General features: G+C 45.1%; 1 protein-coding gene across 1 annotated transcript in view; it reads right to left on the bottom strand.

Annotated features, from left to right (window-relative positions):
• LOC119407081 (N-acetylgalactosamine-6-sulfatase) overlaps window positions 1–20,269 on the bottom strand; it is a 28,483-nt gene extending 8,214 nt beyond the window's left edge. The window contains exons 1-9 of the mRNA XM_037673919.2: window positions 19,929–20,269; window positions 9,939–10,062; window positions 9,392–9,466; window positions 6,475–6,577; window positions 5,233–5,376; window positions 4,571–4,637; window positions 3,528–3,655; window positions 1,718–1,854; window positions 1,184–1,287 (exon numbers count right to left, since the gene is read on the bottom strand). Of these exons, the coding sequence (XP_037529847.1) occupies window positions 1,184–1,287; window positions 1,718–1,854; window positions 3,528–3,655; window positions 4,571–4,637; window positions 5,233–5,376; window positions 6,475–6,577; window positions 9,392–9,466; window positions 9,939–10,062; window positions 19,929–20,042 (996 nt within the window). The 5' untranslated portion in view covers window positions 20,043–20,269. The remainder of the gene's footprint in view (window positions 1–1,183; window positions 1,288–1,717; window positions 1,855–3,527; window positions 3,656–4,570; window positions 4,638–5,232; window positions 5,377–6,474; window positions 6,578–9,391; window positions 9,467–9,938; window positions 10,063–19,928) is intronic.
• Between the last annotated feature and the right edge of the window lie 807 nt (window positions 20,270–21,076).

Here is a 21,076-nt window from a genome sequence, read left to right as displayed (position 1 = left end):
CCCTGTCTTTCCATCTATTTATTCCTTCCTTCCGGATCACGGTCCTGAGTACGTCAAGTTGTACCGTACTTTCAAATTCCTTTTCTTATCTGAAAGACAGAATACGTTGTCTTCGATTGTATAAGAAAGCGAAAAAATGGCGAAAATGACAGTGTCCATAAAAAGCCTTTCTGCTCGAGCAGTGTAAATGACGCCACCTACTTCAGCTTCCAGGAACAAAAAAGAAACAAACAAATATCTATATTATGAGTAAAAGTATGCGATACATGATACCTAGAGAACGAACTAAACCAATGCAAAGAACAATGGCCGGTGCTATACAGACGGTTTATTTGGCTATAAGCTTTCGAATGAGCTTGCTACTCTATTTGCCCAATAGCATTTGCTACTTTACTTCGTTTATGCATATATGTTCCTCAGTACCTCGAGCAATGAAAACTTGAAATAATAATAAAAAAAGCCTATAGATGAGTACGGCAAATATTATTGAGTGAAAATATGATAAAAATACGCTACAAAAATAAGTTCAACCCTCCGTCCCCTTCTGAAGCGCCTGACTATACGGCTATTGCTCTTTCGTCATCTTCCCGTTAAATATCTTTAACGGCTATTACGTCACCTCTGGCGAATAGTATATGACCTCTTATTCGCAAATAGTTCGTCTGTCACGAGTGATTTTTCAAGACGTGCCGGCCAATCGTACATATCATGTATTCGTATAGCGGTCAGCGAATCGTTCCCCGCACGAGCAAAATGCTTTGTGAACTCGGCAGCCTTTGGATTAGAGAGGAAGATTTAAAAGGAGGACGGCATGCCAGAGATTGTTTCCCAGCAGCCTTGTACTGTAATTCCTGTGTCATTATGCCCACCACGATAATCGAGCTCACCGAAACTTAGGTTCTAAAATAAAAAAAAAGACATAAGTTTTTAGCGAACAATGAGCATCATGGGCCCGTAGTCACAAGGTCCCTTCGGTTGCAGCTCCCTTTCGTCTGACACATATATACGGGTTGGCGTAAATAAAAAACCTTAGATATGCGAGGGTACGCCGGTCACTGTTTGGTTCGAGCCAGTGACGTACGTGTACAGATTTCAGACCAAATAACACGCCCGGTTCCGTTATGCAGTCTTGATAGTGTCGCGTAGTAATTCCACTTATGATCAAGCCCGGCGGTTCACTCACCGTGCCAGCAGGGAAAGTTCCGGGCCACCAGGCAATGGCCGGTTCCCGGACGCCTCCTTCGAAGGTAGTTTGCTTTCCGCACAGCAAAGGACCGTTGCTGCCACCTGCGACGCCGGCATCCGCTCACGCGAAACGCTCGTGATGAAGAATCGCACCGAGAACGCTATGCATACAAAGGCTGCAAATTTTGTATGAGAGCCCCCGCTTAATTACCGAAGTTTAGTCCGGACCCAGATTTCGACAAATAGGTATGTGCTCATCTTATGTTCTAGGGTATACCCTTTGTATATGCAATCTTCCTCAGTTCGACATGTTTGACTTTTCTCTCTCTTTCTCTCTCTTTGTCGTTATCTGAAGGTTTTAGATCTCGAGAAAGTTATCGACAAAATTTTTGTCAATGACAAAATTTAAATGTCACTTCGGCACTCTACAACAAAAACGTTTGTGCACCAGGAAAGAGTACCGTTCCTCACACGTCAAAAAAGTGAGACGTCGCCTGTTCAGCAAATTATTTGAGTTTGAGAGAGAACTCACCGTTAGTCTTGGCGTATGTGGCTGCCCCGTTGTCTGATGTAAAAAACACGAATGTGTTCTCTGCGACGCCCGTGGTCTTCAAGGCAAGCAGAATAGCGCCCACGCCTCGATCCAGTTCAATTACCGCATCGCCGTAACTGCGCCGTTCGCGAGACACGCATCATATGAGCACTGTTAGTACACGCTTAAAGGAATCGACCCTAACAAGCCGATTGTGTAATTGTTCATCCAGAAAGGTGCGTAAGTACAAGAGCGAACGTTCTTATTGTCAAGATTTTACTCTCCATAACACCGTCGTATATGCAAACATAGAGATAGCACTTAACACCGGGCAGTTCTGTGGTATATAGTAAAATGCAGGTTTAGCGAGCGCGTGAATTGGCGTTGCTTCTAGTGAAAATTCGTGCTCTTCATCCCCATTTTCGCGACGCCACGCTTTTTCCGGCTTCTTGACGGCACATCACCCACACATCTGTAACCTGCCAATTAAGTAACAACGTTCCCAATAGATAAACCAGGGCGCAGCACGAAACACACGCGGCAATATTAATAGTTAGGGATCGCACAGAGCATGATACCTCTGTAGTGACGTGATCCCCACCATAAGAGCGTTATCATGTATGGTGTATGATAATGTAGAGCGTGATGATTGATGGGTACATAACACCCGCGGTTTGGTGCATTCTTCAGTTAACGCCACCACCATGCGCTGGAAGAACAGTCTGCGAAACTTCAAAGACCATCACTCGAGGTATAGTCACATGCCTTCAGACACGGCACACAACACCCGTTAGCGGCGTTCTAATTCCTCTTTCGTGTGAAAATTAATACGAATGAAATTTGTCACATTTTTAAATAGGCATTCAGAAGCGAGTCGCCATCGCATCGCAGATCCTGCGCTTTTGGCTTTCTCTCACGTAACGGGTGCGGACACTGCACTGCCGGTGCCAGTCCACAGGAAGTAGCTATGTGAACTGGACTATGGAATGACATTGTCGGCCGTATCGACGGGTCTTTTCTCATTTCTATGCGGACAAGCGCAATACCGAAGCATGCGGTTCCTTCTTGTTGCTGCTTAACCGAACTAGTATAATCCCGTCCAGCTGGTAGTCCATCTATTGTGTTTGCATATCTTATGATGTCGGCAATTGCAATTGACAATTTTCATACTGAAAAAACCCTGCGCCGCAGACATACAAGGGCGACGGGGCGACACAAGCGCCTTATTCTGTCTCGTTCTCCTGTGCACTATATATGTAAAGCTTTTTATCAGCATGAAATTGCAGTTGTATATATAAAGCGTAACACGCTATATGTAGTGCAGGATGTAAGCGATGGATAAGCTATCAGGACTGTAACAATTCCTTCCAGTCGTGCAAATCAAGGTGCACGGGTTGGCACCAAATGAAAAAGGTGGCCGTATACAACTCATCGGCTGATCCTTTTAAGAATTTATTTTCGGTGTTTCCACTAAGTCATGTAATCTATTTACATTTTTATTCGTTTCAATGTTATTAGGCACTTTTATCTGAGAGCATAGAAGTTTTGTGTTGGCGTATATTTAGAGACACTACAAAAGAAATGAATGTGAGGCTCAACCGCAAGCAAGCCTATTCTACGTTTCTTTTTTTTTTTTAAGTGTGAATAATGTTTGTGTAAGACTACATTCATGTTGTTTGCGTAAAACTACATTCGTGTATACTTGCAAGCATACTTTTATATAGAGATGTGGACCGAAGCAGGGGAACCCGTTATGAATACATATATAATATCCTCGCTTGTCCAATAAAAGGCTTCGGCGGGCACTCACGCTCCACGGGCGCTTTGGCTTCTGACCGCCGAGGAAGAGTAGACGGGCTCGTGCGTGGAGTCCGGTGCCCAATACAAGAAGAAGGGTTGACGCCGCGCAGCTTGCCGATTAATGAACGACACGGCCTCCTGCGTATGAGGACGGAGTCTGGAAGCACTCTGAATAGTTCAGCGACATACGATGACAGAGAAGGAGGAAACGCAACAAACGAACAAACAAACACCGTTCCATCAAGTGGGTACATTATAATGCATGCCGGAGAGAGGACACACGAGAAACGAATAGATATACATAAAAGTCTTGTGACCGAGAGACCAGTCGAACATAACTGATGGTGCGAAATCGCATTGCCCTCCTCCTCCTCCTCCACATCACCATCGTCGTCGTCGTCAGTCTATATATTCTATGTCCACTGCAGGACGAAGGCCTCTCCCAGTGATCTCCAATTTACCATCTTGAGCAGGCTGATTCAATTTTATGCCTGCTCATTCCTTCCTTTCACCGCCTCACCTAACTCTCTGCCGCCCTCGCGTTTCCCATCCCTTGGCGTCAATTTCGTCGCCCTGGCTGACCATCGGTTATCCGTCCTATGCATGACGTTCGTGCACTCTTTTCCTTGTGGCAACGAGGATATCAGCTACCCCTGTTTGTCCTCCAATGCACTCTGCTATTTTGCTATCTCTTAATGTTAAGCCAATCATCATTCGTTCCATCGCACACTGCGTGGTTCCTAACTTCTCTAGTTCCTTTTTAATCCTCGAGGCTTCTGCCCCTAGAATGCAATGGTATAGTACACTTTCCGCTTTAGTGACAGCGGTTAAGTTGCCGGCCGTGAGTTGAGTACGTGTATACCATATATGCGTACCAGCCCATCTTTATTTCCTTTGCGCGACTAGGCTCCAGGCCTGTAGTAGCTGACATAAATATGCGCACTTTTATACAGATTCTATTGGGCCCGGTTGCCGTTCTCTCGCCGGGCGGCCGTCGTGGTAGACGGAGATCATTGAATTGCATCATGTTCGAAAAATGTTCAGCTTACGTACCTCAGTGTACATAACTGTAATGTTGGACATTGCTGTCTTCACGTCGATTTCGAAGTCCTCGTAATACCTGAAATACCAGAATTATCCATCTGTTTCATTTGCAATGGCTTGCAGAGTATGCGTAAAGGCGTGCCAGCGGGCCATGTGCACGGGGAAAGACTCGTTGACCAATACGGCAGTTCTACTGCACGATTCTACTGCTTTTGGCCTTACTGAGGTTATTGATGCCAATTTTGATTGATTGATTGATTGATTGATTGATTGATTGATTGATTGATTGATTGATTGATTGATTGATTGATTGATTGATTGATTGATTGATTGATTGATTGATTGATCGATTGATCGATCGATCGATCGATCGGTTCCAATTAGTAATCCCAATTGATTATGTTATCCCAAATCGAGGTGCGTTGCCTGAGCGTACACTAGAGCACTGCCCAGTAAATTTTGTCTTTTCACACACTTTTGAAGTTAACTTTTCCCTTCCTCATGTGTCATCAACAAACAGCTTAGCGAAACTGCAATACGAAAATGCCAACAAATTTTCGGGAACCGAACGGACATCATCTTTTGAACATCATGTTTCAGCTCTTCGTTGTTTGCGTGCTCGGCTGCGCGTCGTGCAACGTACACGTGATGTTCTATTTCTCGCTTCTTGCCTGCCAATCATGTGGTCGTCCCTGAAGACGGGGATGTTTGGCTTCGTCACATCGTCGAACGGGCCCGGATGCGTCGACGGCGAGCCGAAGAACTCGTGGAATCCGTGACGTAGTGGTAGGAACTCCGGTTCGTGACCCAGATGCCTGCGCGTCACCCGATTTTAAGTAAACGGTCCGTCGCGACGCAGCTAGTTTGCAAGGGCAACACTGCTCCGTGCAGCCATACGCCAAGACACGGCGGAAGGGCGCCTCAAAAGCAGGAATGGCGAGCCTTCGCTCTTCCAGCTGTTTGGAAGGTGGCATGGATGTCGCTTTAACGTAAAATTTCCCCAAGTGCAAAGCTGCCCTGTGATGGGCGTAGATACTCTGTCTTAAGTGCCTTGTTTTTTCAGGTACACTTTAAAGCTAGCGTGTCCGCGCTGAATGTCCACTCAACTACATCCACGCAAACTGACGACAGAAATTTGGTGAACCAAGTAAGGCAGCGCAATGATTTCTGAAGATGTTGGACGCCTAAACGGTGATATAAAAAGTAACGTCTGAGGGGTTATTCGCGGCGTGGATCTAGCTGATGCGAATTGCAGACTTGGGACATATCTATAGTTAGTGCAAAGAGCACGTCAAAATAAACCAAGAAACACACTTTTTCTGTCGTGTGCGTTCCTTGGTGTCGTTCAAGAAGGTTATACTTTGTCTCGTCCATACCGTGGTCTCGTCCGATACATTTCTTGCACTAATTAAATATGTCACAAGTTACCATTGTCTCTGCATTATTCTTATGTTGATGGAGTATTATTTTAAAACACTATCGTCATACAAGTTCGCCCGATTATTTTCGCTTCTCATTGTATTTCCTTGCTTGCCTCGCTCTGCCACGGTACTTGCATATGTGACTTTCTGTTTATTTAATTCCCTTCGTACATATGCGCAATTTTAAACATCAAATCGCCCACTTACCTCTGATAAAGTCCACAAGCTATTTTTAAATGAACGAAAGAACGAGTAAATGCGATGCTATTTCCTTTTTCCACTGCCCTTTTCCTATAAATATTGTATACTATAAATATCTGTTCATCTAGAGTATACAGATCGGCCTATGACGCTTGCTTTCTCATGAAGTGTATGTCATACAAAAGTTGCTGCGTTCGGAAGTCATACAGATAAGTGTACCAACAATTTGTTCATGAAAATCGCGCACTAAAGCCATACAAATACTGACAGGTGCTGGCTCGGTGTACCAACCATTTTCCGATGATCATGTTTCTGTAGCCGACCTCGGCAAGGATTTCCGGGATGAGCAGCTCTTCTTTTGGCATGCCGCCCGCCACACACGGTGACACATACGCTGTGCAGGCAAGCAATGGACGGGGAGAGTGAGGGAGTCAGCAGGGCGTTTAGGCCGCGAACATAAACGCATCCTTCTTTTTCACACAAACAAGAATATCTTAATTCTTTTCGAAACTCAGTTGTTGCTTTAAAGGAGTTGAACTTTAGACTAGTTGGTATTTTGGCATTAAATTCATCGTATAAATCGCTCAACGGATGTGTTCGCCTTCCCTTCTGTTGCCCCGTTCCGTTGCGCTATTTACGATTATTCTAATGTCCCTTGTCTTTTTTTTTAACGTTCTTATTCAAAGGCGTGCGCACGGGGGGGGGGGGGGGGGGGGGCGCAAAGTCTGCCCCATACTTTTAATAGGGAGGGGGCGCTGCGTAGACCCCCCTCCCGCCTGAAGGGGAACCCTGCGTAGGTCTGGTCTTATACGATTTGACTTTTCACTACTCGCACGCTCCGATACACGGTAAATTCAACAGTGGGTCACAGAACAGCCACAAAATGAACCTGTCACCACCATCTGTATTCCCAATTCCAATAGCGCCAGTCCCGTCCTCTCTGTCTGTCCGTGTGTTGCTCTGTGCTACAATTTTTTCCAATCTCCATGCACATTCAATGTACATTCTCCAGCCCAAAGTGTAGGTATATCTGAATAGTGCAGATTGAAAACAGGACGATCTTCTACCATCGCTTCAATTTAGAGAAACAAGATTTCTTTAGAGTGTTCAGAAATAGCGACCGTTACAGGTTTTCCCCCTTTATTATTCTGCCATTGCTTCACACTGATCATAATTTGCCACTTGAATCTAAATTGCGCGTCTACTATCTTCCCTGTGATAAATGTTAGAGCATGCACTTGTCGCAGTAAATGAGCTCATAGCAAAAGAATCGCTGAAAGCACCGCTCGTTTTTTGTTTTTTTTTCATTGTTCGCTAGTTTGGTTGCTGCAGTCTTAAAGTTCCTGTTTTAGCGGGTACTAATTTTATTACATAGCGACTAATTAACTAATTACTCGAACTAATCACATGCTCGTGCGCAGCTTTAAATCACATCATGTTTGGAGGCACCGCTGCTTCTAATTCAAGAAGAATAGACTGTCGGGCGAATTAGCAATTCATGTCGAGAAAAATGAGCGCGAAAGTAAAGTGAGACAAGACAACGAAGGCCACAGGACAAGCGCATAACTGAGAACCGAAGGGTTTATTGAAGAAAATGCACATTCACAGACAGCCAAATACACGTGTTCACTAACAACTAGGGATGGGCGAATATTCGGGCGTTTCGAATATTCGAACGAATATTAAAGTATTCGAATTCGCTTCGATACGAATTTAGATCATTCGAAATTTCGAAGTAATCGAAATGAACGAATATATGTATACATTTGACCGCACATAACTCTCTGTAAAGATGGTTTCACTGCATTGTCTAGTTGCTGTGCCGTGAAACAACTCCTCCAGGGGAAATCTGCACTGCCGCGAAGTCGCACTTGAAGGTTAAATGTAATTTTTTTTTTTTTTAAGTTTAAAAGCATGTTATATGGGCTTATATGCGCTAAGTATGGTAATTTTTAAATTGTAACGTATTGCACCACTTATAACTTGCACCCTCCTGCTGTTCAAATCTTGACACTATTCAAGGCTGCTTCCACTTCATTTCAAACCAAAAAAGTGACATTCACTCATACCTAGTTCGAATCCATCCCAAAAATGCTCATTTTTCTTAATAATATGCAGTAAATACTATTCGAACTATTCGATTCTAAATTATTCGACCAAATCACTATTCGCTTCGGATTCGCTTCGAACCTCAAATTTACTTTCGCCCATCCCTACAAACAACAGAAACAAACATACAGTATACAGCAAGTATACAGCAAGAAAAGGGTCAGCCACACAGCTGTATCACCTGCTTTCATAATAAAGAAAGCTTCAACGAGTACTCGTGCCGTCCGCTCCTAATGACGCGCAAGCAGATTAGCATTGGACAAGACTCGAGTGCACCTGCAATCACGACAGTGAAGGGACACACTTGAAGAAGGTTGCCCTTCCGCTTGTGCAGTCTGTGGTCTCTCAAGCGGTCGTTCAGACGACGGCCAGTGTGTCCTATATAGCCTTATCACGAGGAGGACACTTGATAGACAACACCATTCCCGCACTCGGATAACCTATCCATATATGCTTCACTTTGCACTCGTGCCACGTATCTGCACTCTTTTCTACCCTCGTTTCAACAGCAGCGCATATTCTACCCAACTTATTCTTCGACGAAAACAAAACATTGACATCACACCTCGAGCCAACCTTCTTAAAACGGTGCGAAACACGGTACAAGTAAGGAATACTGGCAAGTGGCTTCTGCCAAAAACCCTCGTTTCAAGTTGCCAAGAATCCTTTCATAAAGGCGGCCCAAATTAGTAACAGGGTAGCGCACCTGCCGGAGCATATCAAGCTGCTTAGTAAAACTTTCGCTCAGTAGGTGTGGACACGTTTTCTTTAGGGCAGAGGTCAAACAGGAAGCAACAACACCATTCTTTACCTGTTTCGAATGAACAGAGCGGAAGTCCAGAATTGGCTTCACTGATCTGAGAATTTTTGTTTCCGTTCTTTGTGAACACGTGTTTTTGGCTGCCTGTAAATATGCATTTTCTTCAATAAAACATTCAGTTGTTAGTTACGTGGTTGTCCCATGACCTTTTCTTCGTCTTGTCTCGCGCTATTGTCACGCTCATTTTGCCCTTCCATTTCAAATGGCTTCAATATACTATAGGCACAGTGTGATAGCCAGCCAGCTATGCAACAGTCAGCAACGTATGCGTATACGAACCGTTCCTTGAGTGGTTGTTGGTCGTGTAGAACCCGGTCCGGATAGGCAGCCGACCAGTCAGCAGTGCCGCTCTGGCTGCAAGAGTTGTCAGCCACGTATAATACGCTATATCTGCGTAATTTCGTGGTTTGTAAATTGACAAATTTTTATAAATTTTACACAACACTTTTTATAGATTTTACACAACGACATCCTGCTTGAGCAGCTCGTGTCTCGTAACGTGTTTTCGATTTCTGTTCGGCAACCTTAATCGCGCCAGCGCCGCATGCGGGCACCACGGAGCACTCTTCGCAAGTTCACATATAATTTATGTGCATGTGCTCTCAATTGACCCTCCACGCATAGCTTAGTGAGAGACAGAGAGAGGCGTAAAGGCGATGACGGTACGCCCAACAATGCAAACACGCAATTCGAAACTTTGCGCAGTTCTGCCGGAGGCCGTGATATTGGCCAACGATTCAGAGAGGCTTATCGCCTTATCTTGTTTCGCTCGCAACATTTACTTTGAGACGACAATCGGAAACATGAACGTTTTTCGGTCACCCACAAGGCGAGCAGACAGGGCTGGCTGCGTAGAAGTCGGTGAAAAGGATTCCCTCGGACGCCATCTTGTCCAGGTTTGGAGTCTCTCTAGCGGGCTGACCGTAGATACCGAGGTCTCCCCAGCCCATCTGAGGGAGAAGACAAAACATTCTGCTGAAGCCACTTTCACGCATTCACGTAAAGGGACTAGAGAGGTAGCGGGGAGCTCCGTATTCAAGTTTTCCTCGTCGACACAATGGCGAATTTTCTTTCGAACGAGAGTTCCCCTTAAAGACAGAAGCTTTAGTATTTACGGCATGTTTATTCTAAAACACGAAAGGACAATGATCAATACTTTTGGCCGCAGCTGTACGGAAGTGATCAGGGGGGAATCCTTTGTACGATTATCCAGCTTTATTCTAGGGTTCAAGATTCGGCCAAAAACCTATGCACAAATTCGAAAGCATCTTGACACCATATATCATGATACTTTCGGACGCGATACGGTATTACGATACCGTATCATGTTCGTTTCAAGGACGAGTATAACACGTCCATATTTTTTTTATTTTGTCTAGTGAGTATCATGGACGAGTGGCAGTCGTTTCCAGAAAATTAATTTTTTGAGCTTGCAGTCTGGCTCGTCTCCGAAAGGTAGCAAGAAGTGGGGCGGGTCGACGACGGCCGCCTTTTTAATGGCGTAGTAGTGATGTTTTAGCATTGCGTACACAATTGTCATTTTCTGCGCAACTAAGTACAAATTAATTTCACTGAAGCAGCATAGCGAAAGTCGCAGCAACTGCTTGATATGCAGTTTACGAGAAATTGTTTCCACTTGTGAGGGCAACAGCAGATTCTAGCACTATAATATATACAGCTGCGGCTTTGGGTTTTTGTTTATAAAGTAACGTGTGATACTCGAGATGCGAACGTTCAATATCCGCTTAATGCGTCGAAATCTTACTCGTGCGGTCTTCTGGACTGGCATTGCGCCTAACGTTTAATATTACAACGGCGAACTAAATATTGCCTTCATAAAACCTGCGCAGTGGAATCTCGTTGATACGATCTTCACGGGAACCCGAAAATATCCAAAAACCGTATTAATGAAAGCAAGTTACGAAAAGTTTTAAAGCAGTCGTGCATATACGCAGTGGCAAACTCCATAGCACGTGCTCTTGAGGAGTCGTGCGTCACTATATACTCCATACAACACACCACGAGGAGCAGCATCACTCGCTCGCTGGCGACATCTCCGCACTGCTGCTGCACAATATACACGGCTACGGACGTGTAAAACGTTGTTCATGGGTCGTTGGAATGTTATTAAGGCTAGCACACCGGAATGAAAAGATGTTTTAGAAATACCAGCAAAAGGTCGCTTGTGCAATCGTAATATTCCAAATTCAGGTAAAAACGTGAACGCATTAACCCTATAGTATGCACTGCGCGTGTGAGACATTGGCCAGGGAAAAAGGAACGCATTATGCCCATAAATGTACTATGAAGGATCGTATCGTTTGTGTGTATATGTGATCATTGTACATATCATAGTCATCACCCGACAGCTGGAGTAGCAAGCCAGGCGATAAACCAGGCTAACATCTCCGAGAACTTCATTAAAGATTATCTCTCTCTCTCTCTCGTATCATTGATATTTCAGAGTATTCTTTTTTACGTTCATTATGATTATCGCATATATTTAGCTTATGAGCCACAACATTAATCAGTCATTTGCTGCTGATATAAGCTAGTTTGATATTGTACTTGCCTGCGATATGGCAATACTTTTTGTACTCTTTTCGAGCGGAGATTATTTTGTTGTGATTGCGCTTGCACATAAGCTTTCGTGTTGGGAAGTTTTTCATAATAAATACCATTTGCAAGTGAGCGTCTTTCCTGTCATGTGCACTTTCTTCTTAACCGCTTCTGCGCTCCCCTACGCAAGATGTTGAACCAACTTGCCTAACCAACTCACTATTTTAAAATATTCCTTGTGATATAGCTCACTTTATGCACAGTACACAGCACAGTATATAGGAAATTAACATGTTGGAGACGTATATACTCTTCTTGATGAAGTAAAAACGCACATGTGCAAGGCGTCCAACCTATCATGCACAGAGCTTTTTTTTCTATGACATTATTCCACGCTAATGGGGTGAAAGCATGTTGTTAGAAAAAAAAGTAAAAGAAAAGTGGATGGTCTGAGCAAATATTAGAATCTTGTTGAGCAAAATTTTATTTGAGAATCATCGTTATATAGATGACAGATGGAGGTGTTTTCAGCAAGATACACGTGAGGCGTGTAATTTTTTTCAGCAAAGAATGGCTGCGCACCCATATACGCTCAGGATGGCTGCAGCGCCCATCATACTCTCAGTGTGAGAGGAAGCCATAATCATCTGTTATGGGCCGAGCTGCGACCTTTAACTGCGCGCCTGTTTCCGCAGCGCAGTTCCGGACAATCACTGCGCATCACCATCAAGGAAACATGCTGCCTTGCGAACCTGAGATGCCCCGCCACGGTGGTCCAGTGGTTATGGCGCTCGATCGCTGACCCGAAGGTCGCGGGATCGAATCCCGGCCGCGGCGGCTGCATTTTCGATGGAGGCGAAAATGTTTGAGGCCCGTGTACTTAGATTTAGGTGCACGTTAAAGAACCCCAGGTGGCCGAAATTTCCGGAGCCCTCCACTACGGCGTCTCTCATAATCATATCGTGGTTTTGGGACGTTAAACCCCAGATATTATTAGATGAAGAGCTTGCGTTCCAACTGATACTATGTCATGAGCGCTGCTGTCCAGTGCGTAAGGGTGCGCACTCACATGGCGTACGTCACTGGCTTCCTCTTTTCAACAGCAACAAAAAAAAAAGTAAATACACAAACCTTTGTGGAAGAATTCGGCAGATCCCACGCCTTGTGGGAATCGGTTTCATGCGAAGCAGTCAGCGAGTACTTCTATGCTGAATTTTTTGGCTTTGAGCCAAGTGTTACGAGGTGGATCGATGTGTTTTTGTAAGTGCAGTAGTTGTGTGCACATCGTGGGCTTACCAGGCACGTCGACAACACTGGCGTTTGAAGGGTAAATTATGGTCCGATGTAACTTCAGAACTCACGTTAGAGCACATACGCCAGTATTAAAGCAACAAATTGCACTTTACGGTGCGATGATGTGAATATCATACGTAACTTTCGTTACCGTATTCCTCCGGGGTCGGGCAACGCTTGAATATAGCTTCCTGAATCGTGCGAATACAAATGTAATGTTTATTAGACTGCTATACTTGACATGACGCCAGTGGCGTACCAACTTGTTCGCGAGCGGAAGGGGGGGGGGGGGGGGGGGGGCAAGCTTCCCCCACTCCATCGGCCGTATCTATATATAGGGATACAGAGAGAGAAATGTTTCATTCACACTCAGTTTCATGTGATTTTTGATATACAGAGGAAGAATTTGCTTAGCTGTGTTTGACAACATTATAAAAGAAGTGCAGTCAGTTTTACGTAGCATACCCTGGGACAACCATACATACAGGGTTTGTCCGAAAAGTAATGTCAGTGATTATATTGTGAAGTGATTGTATGCCGCAGCGCGCCAGGGCCGGTTGGGATTGGCGGAGGGCAAAGTTCGCTTATGCACGCACGGTCGCTCAGTAGTCTGTGACCATCTGAAGAACAGGCTTTTCCGTGAAACTCGTTTTCATTCGCCGTGCAAGCCGCAATACTACGCTCGTTGGAACAAAGGCGAAAGGATTGGCACCAACCTTTGTGTGAAACTCGGCAAGTCCACAGTCCAAACTTTTCATATCATAAAGACAACCTATGGCGACCATGGAATGCCGGAGTGTCGAACATCCCACGAAAATACGTCAATTTGGGACAGTTGAAAAAGCCAAAAGGGTTTATACCAAGGCCCTAAAGGACATTCTTAAAGAGGCCTACAGTGGCACCATCAACGCCTGGAAATCTTGCTGAAAGCGATGTATCTATGCAGGAGGCGCCTATTTTAAAACCTTTTAATGTGTTGTATAACGATCTGATCAATTATTTTTTTAATCGACTCACTGACATTACTTTTCGGTCATTTCAAAACCTTTTAATGTGTTGCATAACGATCTGATCAATAATTTCGGACATACCCTGTATGCGTGTTATGCATGTAGTAATATTATAAGCAACACTTTTTGTACAAACCACGCAACTTTATGCATGCACAGAATTATGTCGATGGCGGCATTCCGAGTAGTATAGATTTGTATCATTCCATGAAATTTCGTTAATGTCTAAGAGCTTCTCATGAATAATTGCGTTTTTAATGTAGGTAGCAATGAATGGACATTTTCTTTTCATTAATTAGTACTACCATTTCTTGCACATATTCAGGTTTGCGATATTATATTTTGACTTGTTTGCTCCTAGTCGAAATAGTGTTTCTAGTGCGTTGATATTATTGTTACAACTGCTATATTACTAGTGTTACATTACCATTGTTGCTAACTTGTCAACCACACGTTTCCTTTAAAAAAGTAACAATTTGTGGTACTGGAGGTGCAGAACATTTTTTACACTCATCGCATTTGTATTTGCAACATTTCTTGGAGGGCCATACGGTCCCTCCAATTAAATTCGTCTATGCTAACGGTGTAAGCACTAATTTTCGTTGAAAAAATGCGGGTTATTATAACGTTAAAATACCCCCGATTGTTTCATTCCGCATTGGTCATCAGCTGTTTACGATTAGTCGAAATTTTCTGGGTCATGCGCACAACACCTGCTTGTAAGGCGATGCAACAAATGAGGCGAAAATGATCAATCGCGTAGTGACCACTTATGCACGACTACATAATAAACTAGATAATACACTACATTCAATACGACATATTTTTGGCCATTGGTTCTTCATCATTCGTCAAAACATTTCGACGTGCCATAAAATCGCCTGCTTGTTACGCGACGTCACAGATCTGTGAAATCACTCGGCTTTAAGATCACGTATGCACACTAAACAGTGCATTACTATGCTGTAAAATGCCTAAACTTTTTCGGAACAGCAGGAAATCGCCTCATTCTGAACGTAATTGAAAAAGGCTGCCCGCTGATCACGCAGGCAGATAGCAGCTGGCGAGGTAGATTCATATGAGTGTAATAAATATTTTCAGTTGTAGTATAACGATGTTGAGCTGTTTGTGCACGTATACAACTCTGTAAAGTCATCCTTGCTGAGAGAGAGAGAGAGAGAGAAATAAACAGCGCATCGCGTGTGCGCTTCCTTCCTTGCCGTCCGAGTTGTAATTTGCCCTGTGCAAGTGAATTTCGGCCCAACTAAAACACATAACACTTCTGCACTCTCATCGACCCAAAGCAGCTCTGATATAGAGCAGGCCCGTAGCCGGGGGGGTCTCTGGAATTTCGGTGAAGTAGGTGTTTTTACCAAAAATAAGTAATGAAACAGGTGTTTTTCTCAAATAGTCAAGGTTTTCAACAGGTGCCCCCCCCCCCCCCCCCGGAAAGGTGCCTGGCTGCGGGGCTGATATAGAGCAGTGGTGAAGCTATTCCTTTTCGATGAAAGAAAATTAATTTCATGAAACGGTAAGAGTTTCATCGGTCCATAAAAGGTTTACTGGTTCCCGCCAGTATTTGCGTCGTCGATGATGTAAATTTTAGGCCAGGCAAAGCAGAATAAATGCATGACAGAGCGCTCTAACGTTATAAAGTCCCTGCTCAACGGTAGGCTCCTTTGAAATGCTGGAGCTCAAGGCCCGAAAGCGTCGCATAGGCGGCCTGCACCGCAGAGAGCGTATACAGTGCGTGGTCGTGAGTCACGGAGGACAATTTTCGCAGCAGAAGCGTAGGACAAAATTTATTATCGAATGAGGTGATTGCTGTGCTGAAGAAAAACTTCCCATCAATTGTTCGTTTCCCAGTGCGCAGCCGACAGTGACCACTTTCGAAAGTGGGGGGGGGGGGGCTCCGCCCTCCTAACTTTTCTCAGTGGGAGGGATGAGGGGGGGAAGGCTAGCGCCCTCCTTGCCCCTCCCGGTAGATACGCCTATGCATGACTCCTTTATCGTAGGGGTACGTATCTAGAGTTTATTGCTTTGTTATAAACTTAGATAGCCAGCACCACGATCACAATTGACGTTGCACCGACATTACGCCTGCATAGGGCGTTTTTCCAAAGCAGTTTCTAGACCTGGCGTGGCTCTGATGCATGGTAGGATACCTGGCTGCCACGCAGAATGCTTGGGATCGATTCCTGCTGTGATCGCAATTTTTTATTCTTTGCATTCGTCTGGTCAACGCTGCCGATGCCGGTTTTTCTTAACACTCTCACATTTAAATCACCCATGTCTCTTCTCGCCGTTCCTCGGTAGATATAAACTGTAAGTCACATGTGGCGCATACCCGTACACCGCGGCCCGTGGTAAACGTGTCTGGAGGAAAGGGTTTGACGATTTACGCGACAGGATTTTCACGTTATTCACGTCATGACCAGACAGTCATATTCGTCAAATCCTCTTACCCTCCCATGCCAATTTTAGTCTACACCAAGTTAAGGAGGTGATCACGAGAGCACTCAGACGTAGGCGGCTAGATAGATAGATCCGTAGATAGAAACGCCCAAAGTACCAATTGGGTTCGATAAGAAATGCTTCGCATTTAAAACCTCGTTTTAACGTCACTCGCAATTGCATACAACCCCCTACTTCACAATGACAGCACCGATCAAAAGATCGCCGATTGCCTTCTTAACACGAAAGTGCTTTATGACGGGGTCCACCAAGACTTCACTGACATCATTTCCGTCACAAATGTGACGTCGGGAAAATGAACACGAGCAGATGACTAATACAAACCTGAAGAAAAAGTTTCGTTCATTATGACTTGGGAGTCGAATCCACGACCTCTCGGTCCGCGACGGTAAGTGCCAGGCGCTCTACCCACTCCGCTTCCGACGCGCATGCACGCGGCTTCACAAACGCGCCTTATATCTCTCACACCTTCACCCTTGCACAGTGGCCTTGGTTGGCGAGAGGCGCTGTCGCCGTCTGGGATCGGTGAAGTGATGCATCATGACACTAACGAGCGCCGACAGGGAGCGCTTCGGTACTTTCAGCTTTCGGTACAGCGAGAGACACGGGAAGAGGAACGCCTTCCCGCGTTCCCGCGGCTCAAGCTACGAACTCTTGTCTTTCGCGTTCCTAATGCGATGTGCGGTGTATGCATGAGCACAGGCGCAGGGTACTCCATTACTGGAGGGCGCACACCTATAGGCGTCTCTCTCCTCAAATTATGACGCTTTGAATGAGTACGTATCGAGTACCAGTGTTTATGATGTGCTTGTTGATGCCATCTTTGCGCGGAATTCACCATATGTTGTGTCCGGCTGTATGTTAACTACTTCAGCTGTCACAGGGGTTAAATCATAATCTTCGGCGTTAGTCATCGGTATGGAGATGTGCCACTATAGCGTCAACGTGGGTGCATCCACGTCAAACGGTGCTATAGCTGCCAAACACCAATAGGTATCGTGCAAGCTCTCATGCATCAATGTACAATAAACGATCAACTATACTCCAGTGAAGACGCGGTTCACTTTCGTGTTATACCGACTCTTATTACGGAGGGATCAACATAGGCGTGAGCAGCGTTCCCCTTCAGGGGGGGGGGGGGTGGAGGTTCGTCGCAGCGCCCCCCCTCCCAAATATGTCAATGTAGGGCACTGACATTGCCCCCCCCTTACGTGTCGCAGCGCCCCCCCTTCCTTATTATGTCAACGTGTGGGGCTGACTTTGCGCCCTCCCTCTTAGGTGAATAGGGGGGCGGCAGCCCTCCCTGCCCCCCCCCCCCCCTGTGCGCACGCCTATGGGGATCAACCACGTTTATTTCTAAATCGAATGTCAGTGACTGCAAAATTTACTAGCAGTTTCTCAGCAAGATTCTAACCAACATAGGCTTGGTCTTATTTGCTCATAATCATCCGTGTCGTGTGTGTTTTTCTTGTTTGAGTTATTGCTGTTGTTTTTAATTCAGTGAATGACCGCCAGAAGGACCTTTATACCTATATGCAACTCGGTAAGGAATTGGACGACACGAAGGTAAGAGAACACAACAGGGTCACTGGCATAGCCAGGGGTTGGGGGGTACAGACCGCCCCACCCCCGAAATATGTGTATATACACACGCACGCACGAACATACATAAAGTATGGTTAAACCCCCCCCCCCCCCAAAAAAAAAAAGAAATTTTCTGGCTACGCCCCTGCACAGGATAACAACATATCTTTATACTAAAGACATTTGATTGCTCTTAATCGACCGATGCGACAAGCCGTTGTCACGTTATTAAAAAATACTGAAAGTTTGACAAGACAGTAGGAATTTATCATGATATTGCAGCGCGCACAAAACAAGCGTGGACAGAAGTGGCAAAGGATACAGACAAGCGTTGTCTCGAAACTCAATTTATTAATGCGAAAGCCTTAGATATGCCTTATCAAACGTGAAAATTGATCATCTGCGGCGTCGGTGTCAACACGAGAGATGCAAAAAATCATCACAACGGGATGACGTCACCATATGACGTCATCACGACGTCAGAGATCGCCAAAATTTGTGACGCCACCATGACGCCATCACATGAAATCGTCGCTTGGTCAAAAGTGGGCCGATCACGGAGGCAGTGCAAAATCATGTGAGGCGCAGAAAGCTCGCAAGCCTCCGATACTGGAGGCAGTGGAAAACCACGTTAGGTTAACAGCTTAACAGCTTTCGGAAAGAGCGGAGGGAAAAGGGGGGGGGGGGGTGGATCAGTACATCGACTGAGAAGAAAAAAAAAATGTCTTTCGCCTCCGAGTCGTCACAGGCAATTGCATAAGGGACCCTGTGAGGTTTTTTTTTTCTGTTTTTTTATAGGAGGTATACATATATAAAATTTCACAAAAACACGGTCAAGTGGCGCTCAAAAACTTGAACTGCTTATCAGTTAGTATTACAGACGGCTCACTTAATTACGCATGTATCTGCAAGATTCTTTTTTATATAAACGCTTCGATTTTTTTCTTCCTTTTTTTCTTTTTTTCCTATGAGCAAACAAAATTATAGTATCACAGAGCTAGGACAGGTTCACAAAGACAGCTCTTGCGGTGCTCTCCCACTTGAGCAACCACTTTTTCCTTCCTGCACGGCCCAGGACAACGAGTTTCACGGTGTCCTTCATCATCTGTTTTATTGCTACAACCACAAAGTGCTTGGGCAGCACAAGATGCTCGCCTTCGACAAAACATTGCGATTAATTATTACAACTGAAAAAAAAAAGATTTCATAGTGCCAAAGGCTAGCATGGACAGAGTCAAGGCCTCCTTGTATGTTCGACTGCAGCGCCCCCACTAGGTTGTGAAAATAGCGAATATTTGCTAACTCCATCTCTGAGTATTTGTACGTGTGTGCGAGCGCGTGCACATGCGTGAGAATATTCCCAGATTTCTTATGTCTTGGCGATATAGCCATATGTGCGTGGTTCTGTTGGGCAGGTTGAGAAGGATGAGGTACGTATATATCTTATCCTGCAAAGTACATTACCGAAGCCCCGCTGTAATTAGACCGTCAGTTCTCACGCTTATCTTTGCAATGTCAAGAGCGCAAGCAACAGCGATGGTTTTTGCAAGACTGCAGGTCGATATTCGGGGTCACACATATCGTCTTGCATGATGGCAACATGAGCACCTATAATGCGGTAATTACGAGATATAAGCAGCTTTCACTGCTACCAAGGGGAGACGGATTTCAAGGCAACGAAGTCTACTCTGCTGTTTTTAAGAACGGACTTTCCTTATAGCAAGTGGCTTCATTTCTCAGGTTTTTCTTCTCTCTCTCCCTCTCTTGTGTGTGCTATAGAGACTTGCATACATGGATGGGTTTCATATACAGGAGGAGGTCCCATAGACTCATTATGGATTTATTTTACTATATGATTCCTTTTTTTTTTCTTGGACACAGAGATGGTCACTTACGTCATCCATCACCATGACGACAAAATTCGGTATGGCTTCAAAGGAGCACTGCGCTACTTCCAGGACCACGAGGCACAGGCACAATGCGCTGAAAGTGCTCTTCATCGGTGCCATCGTCCACGGCACCGAGTTCACCGATTCACACGACGGAAAGTTGTCCGCGTTCGTTCTGCATAGTGCGTATTACTTGATAAAAGACGGCGCTTTCTTGTCAGGCAACTCGTGGATGTGAACAGTCTTCTAGAGTGACACCTGGGCAAATAAATAGCGCCCAGCGCCGAATGCTGCGGAAACCGTCTATCTAAGAAATATCTCCATGATGCGAACCGCACTCCTGTCCTCCTCCTTTCCTACGACTGGTATCAGTCTAGCACGAGATAAGCTACACGTACAAGTGCATTCCCCTTTTTTCTTTCGCTATCTCTCTCTCTCTCCTTCGTGTCTTATTTTCGACTCAGCTGGAAGCAAACATAGGCAGCACCAATACGTTACAACAGTGTTATCCTTCAAAAGGGCGCCTCACGCCCAGATTCAGGCCTTACAAACGAACAAGCGTGCAGCGTCGATCACGCGGTGGCACCGTTTCTGCATTGTGTGAAATGGCTGCCTGAAGCGGAAACGGTCGAAATTTCAAATAGAAAGGCGCCCTTCTCGAGGAAGTCGCACGTCGAGAAAGAGAGCTGTTACACGCACAAACGCTCTATGCAGCACACACTGCTTCCATCCTGAATGGTCATGACACGAGACTTCGGTTCATGATTCAAAACGGAAACTCGTCGCGATCAAAGCAAGATAAAAAAACAAAAGGAAAAATAACAAGAAACGCCAGGCCTGCACGGAACGCGCAGTACAGTCACAACGTAAGCTGGAGGAGCGACCTTCATAGAGCCCGCTGTAAACTCTCTTAGGGCGCCTATACTGCAAGTACAGTTCCGAGGTACCCACTACGCAATAAATCATCACATTTTGCGAAGTAGCGAAGCATCCACTTCGCGTCTCTAAGGCAATATGCGCACCTACGTAGCCACACACTATTGCTGATGCGGTAGATGATAGGTATATGAAAAGAGAAAGCTCTTTAATGAAAAACAGAGAGTTCTGCCGGCCTACATAAAGGCGCCTACATGATACTCTGTATAGGGGAGCGG

The sequence above is a fragment of the Rhipicephalus sanguineus genome, chromosome 1 (genome assembly GCF_013339695.2).
Source record: "Rhipicephalus sanguineus isolate Rsan-2018 chromosome 1, BIME_Rsan_1.4, whole genome shotgun sequence".
NCBI lineage: Eukaryota > Metazoa > Arthropoda > Arachnida > Ixodida > Ixodidae > Rhipicephalus > Rhipicephalus sanguineus.
Note: the sequence above shows the minus strand (reverse complement) of the source record. Positions and strands in the feature narration are given on the sequence as shown.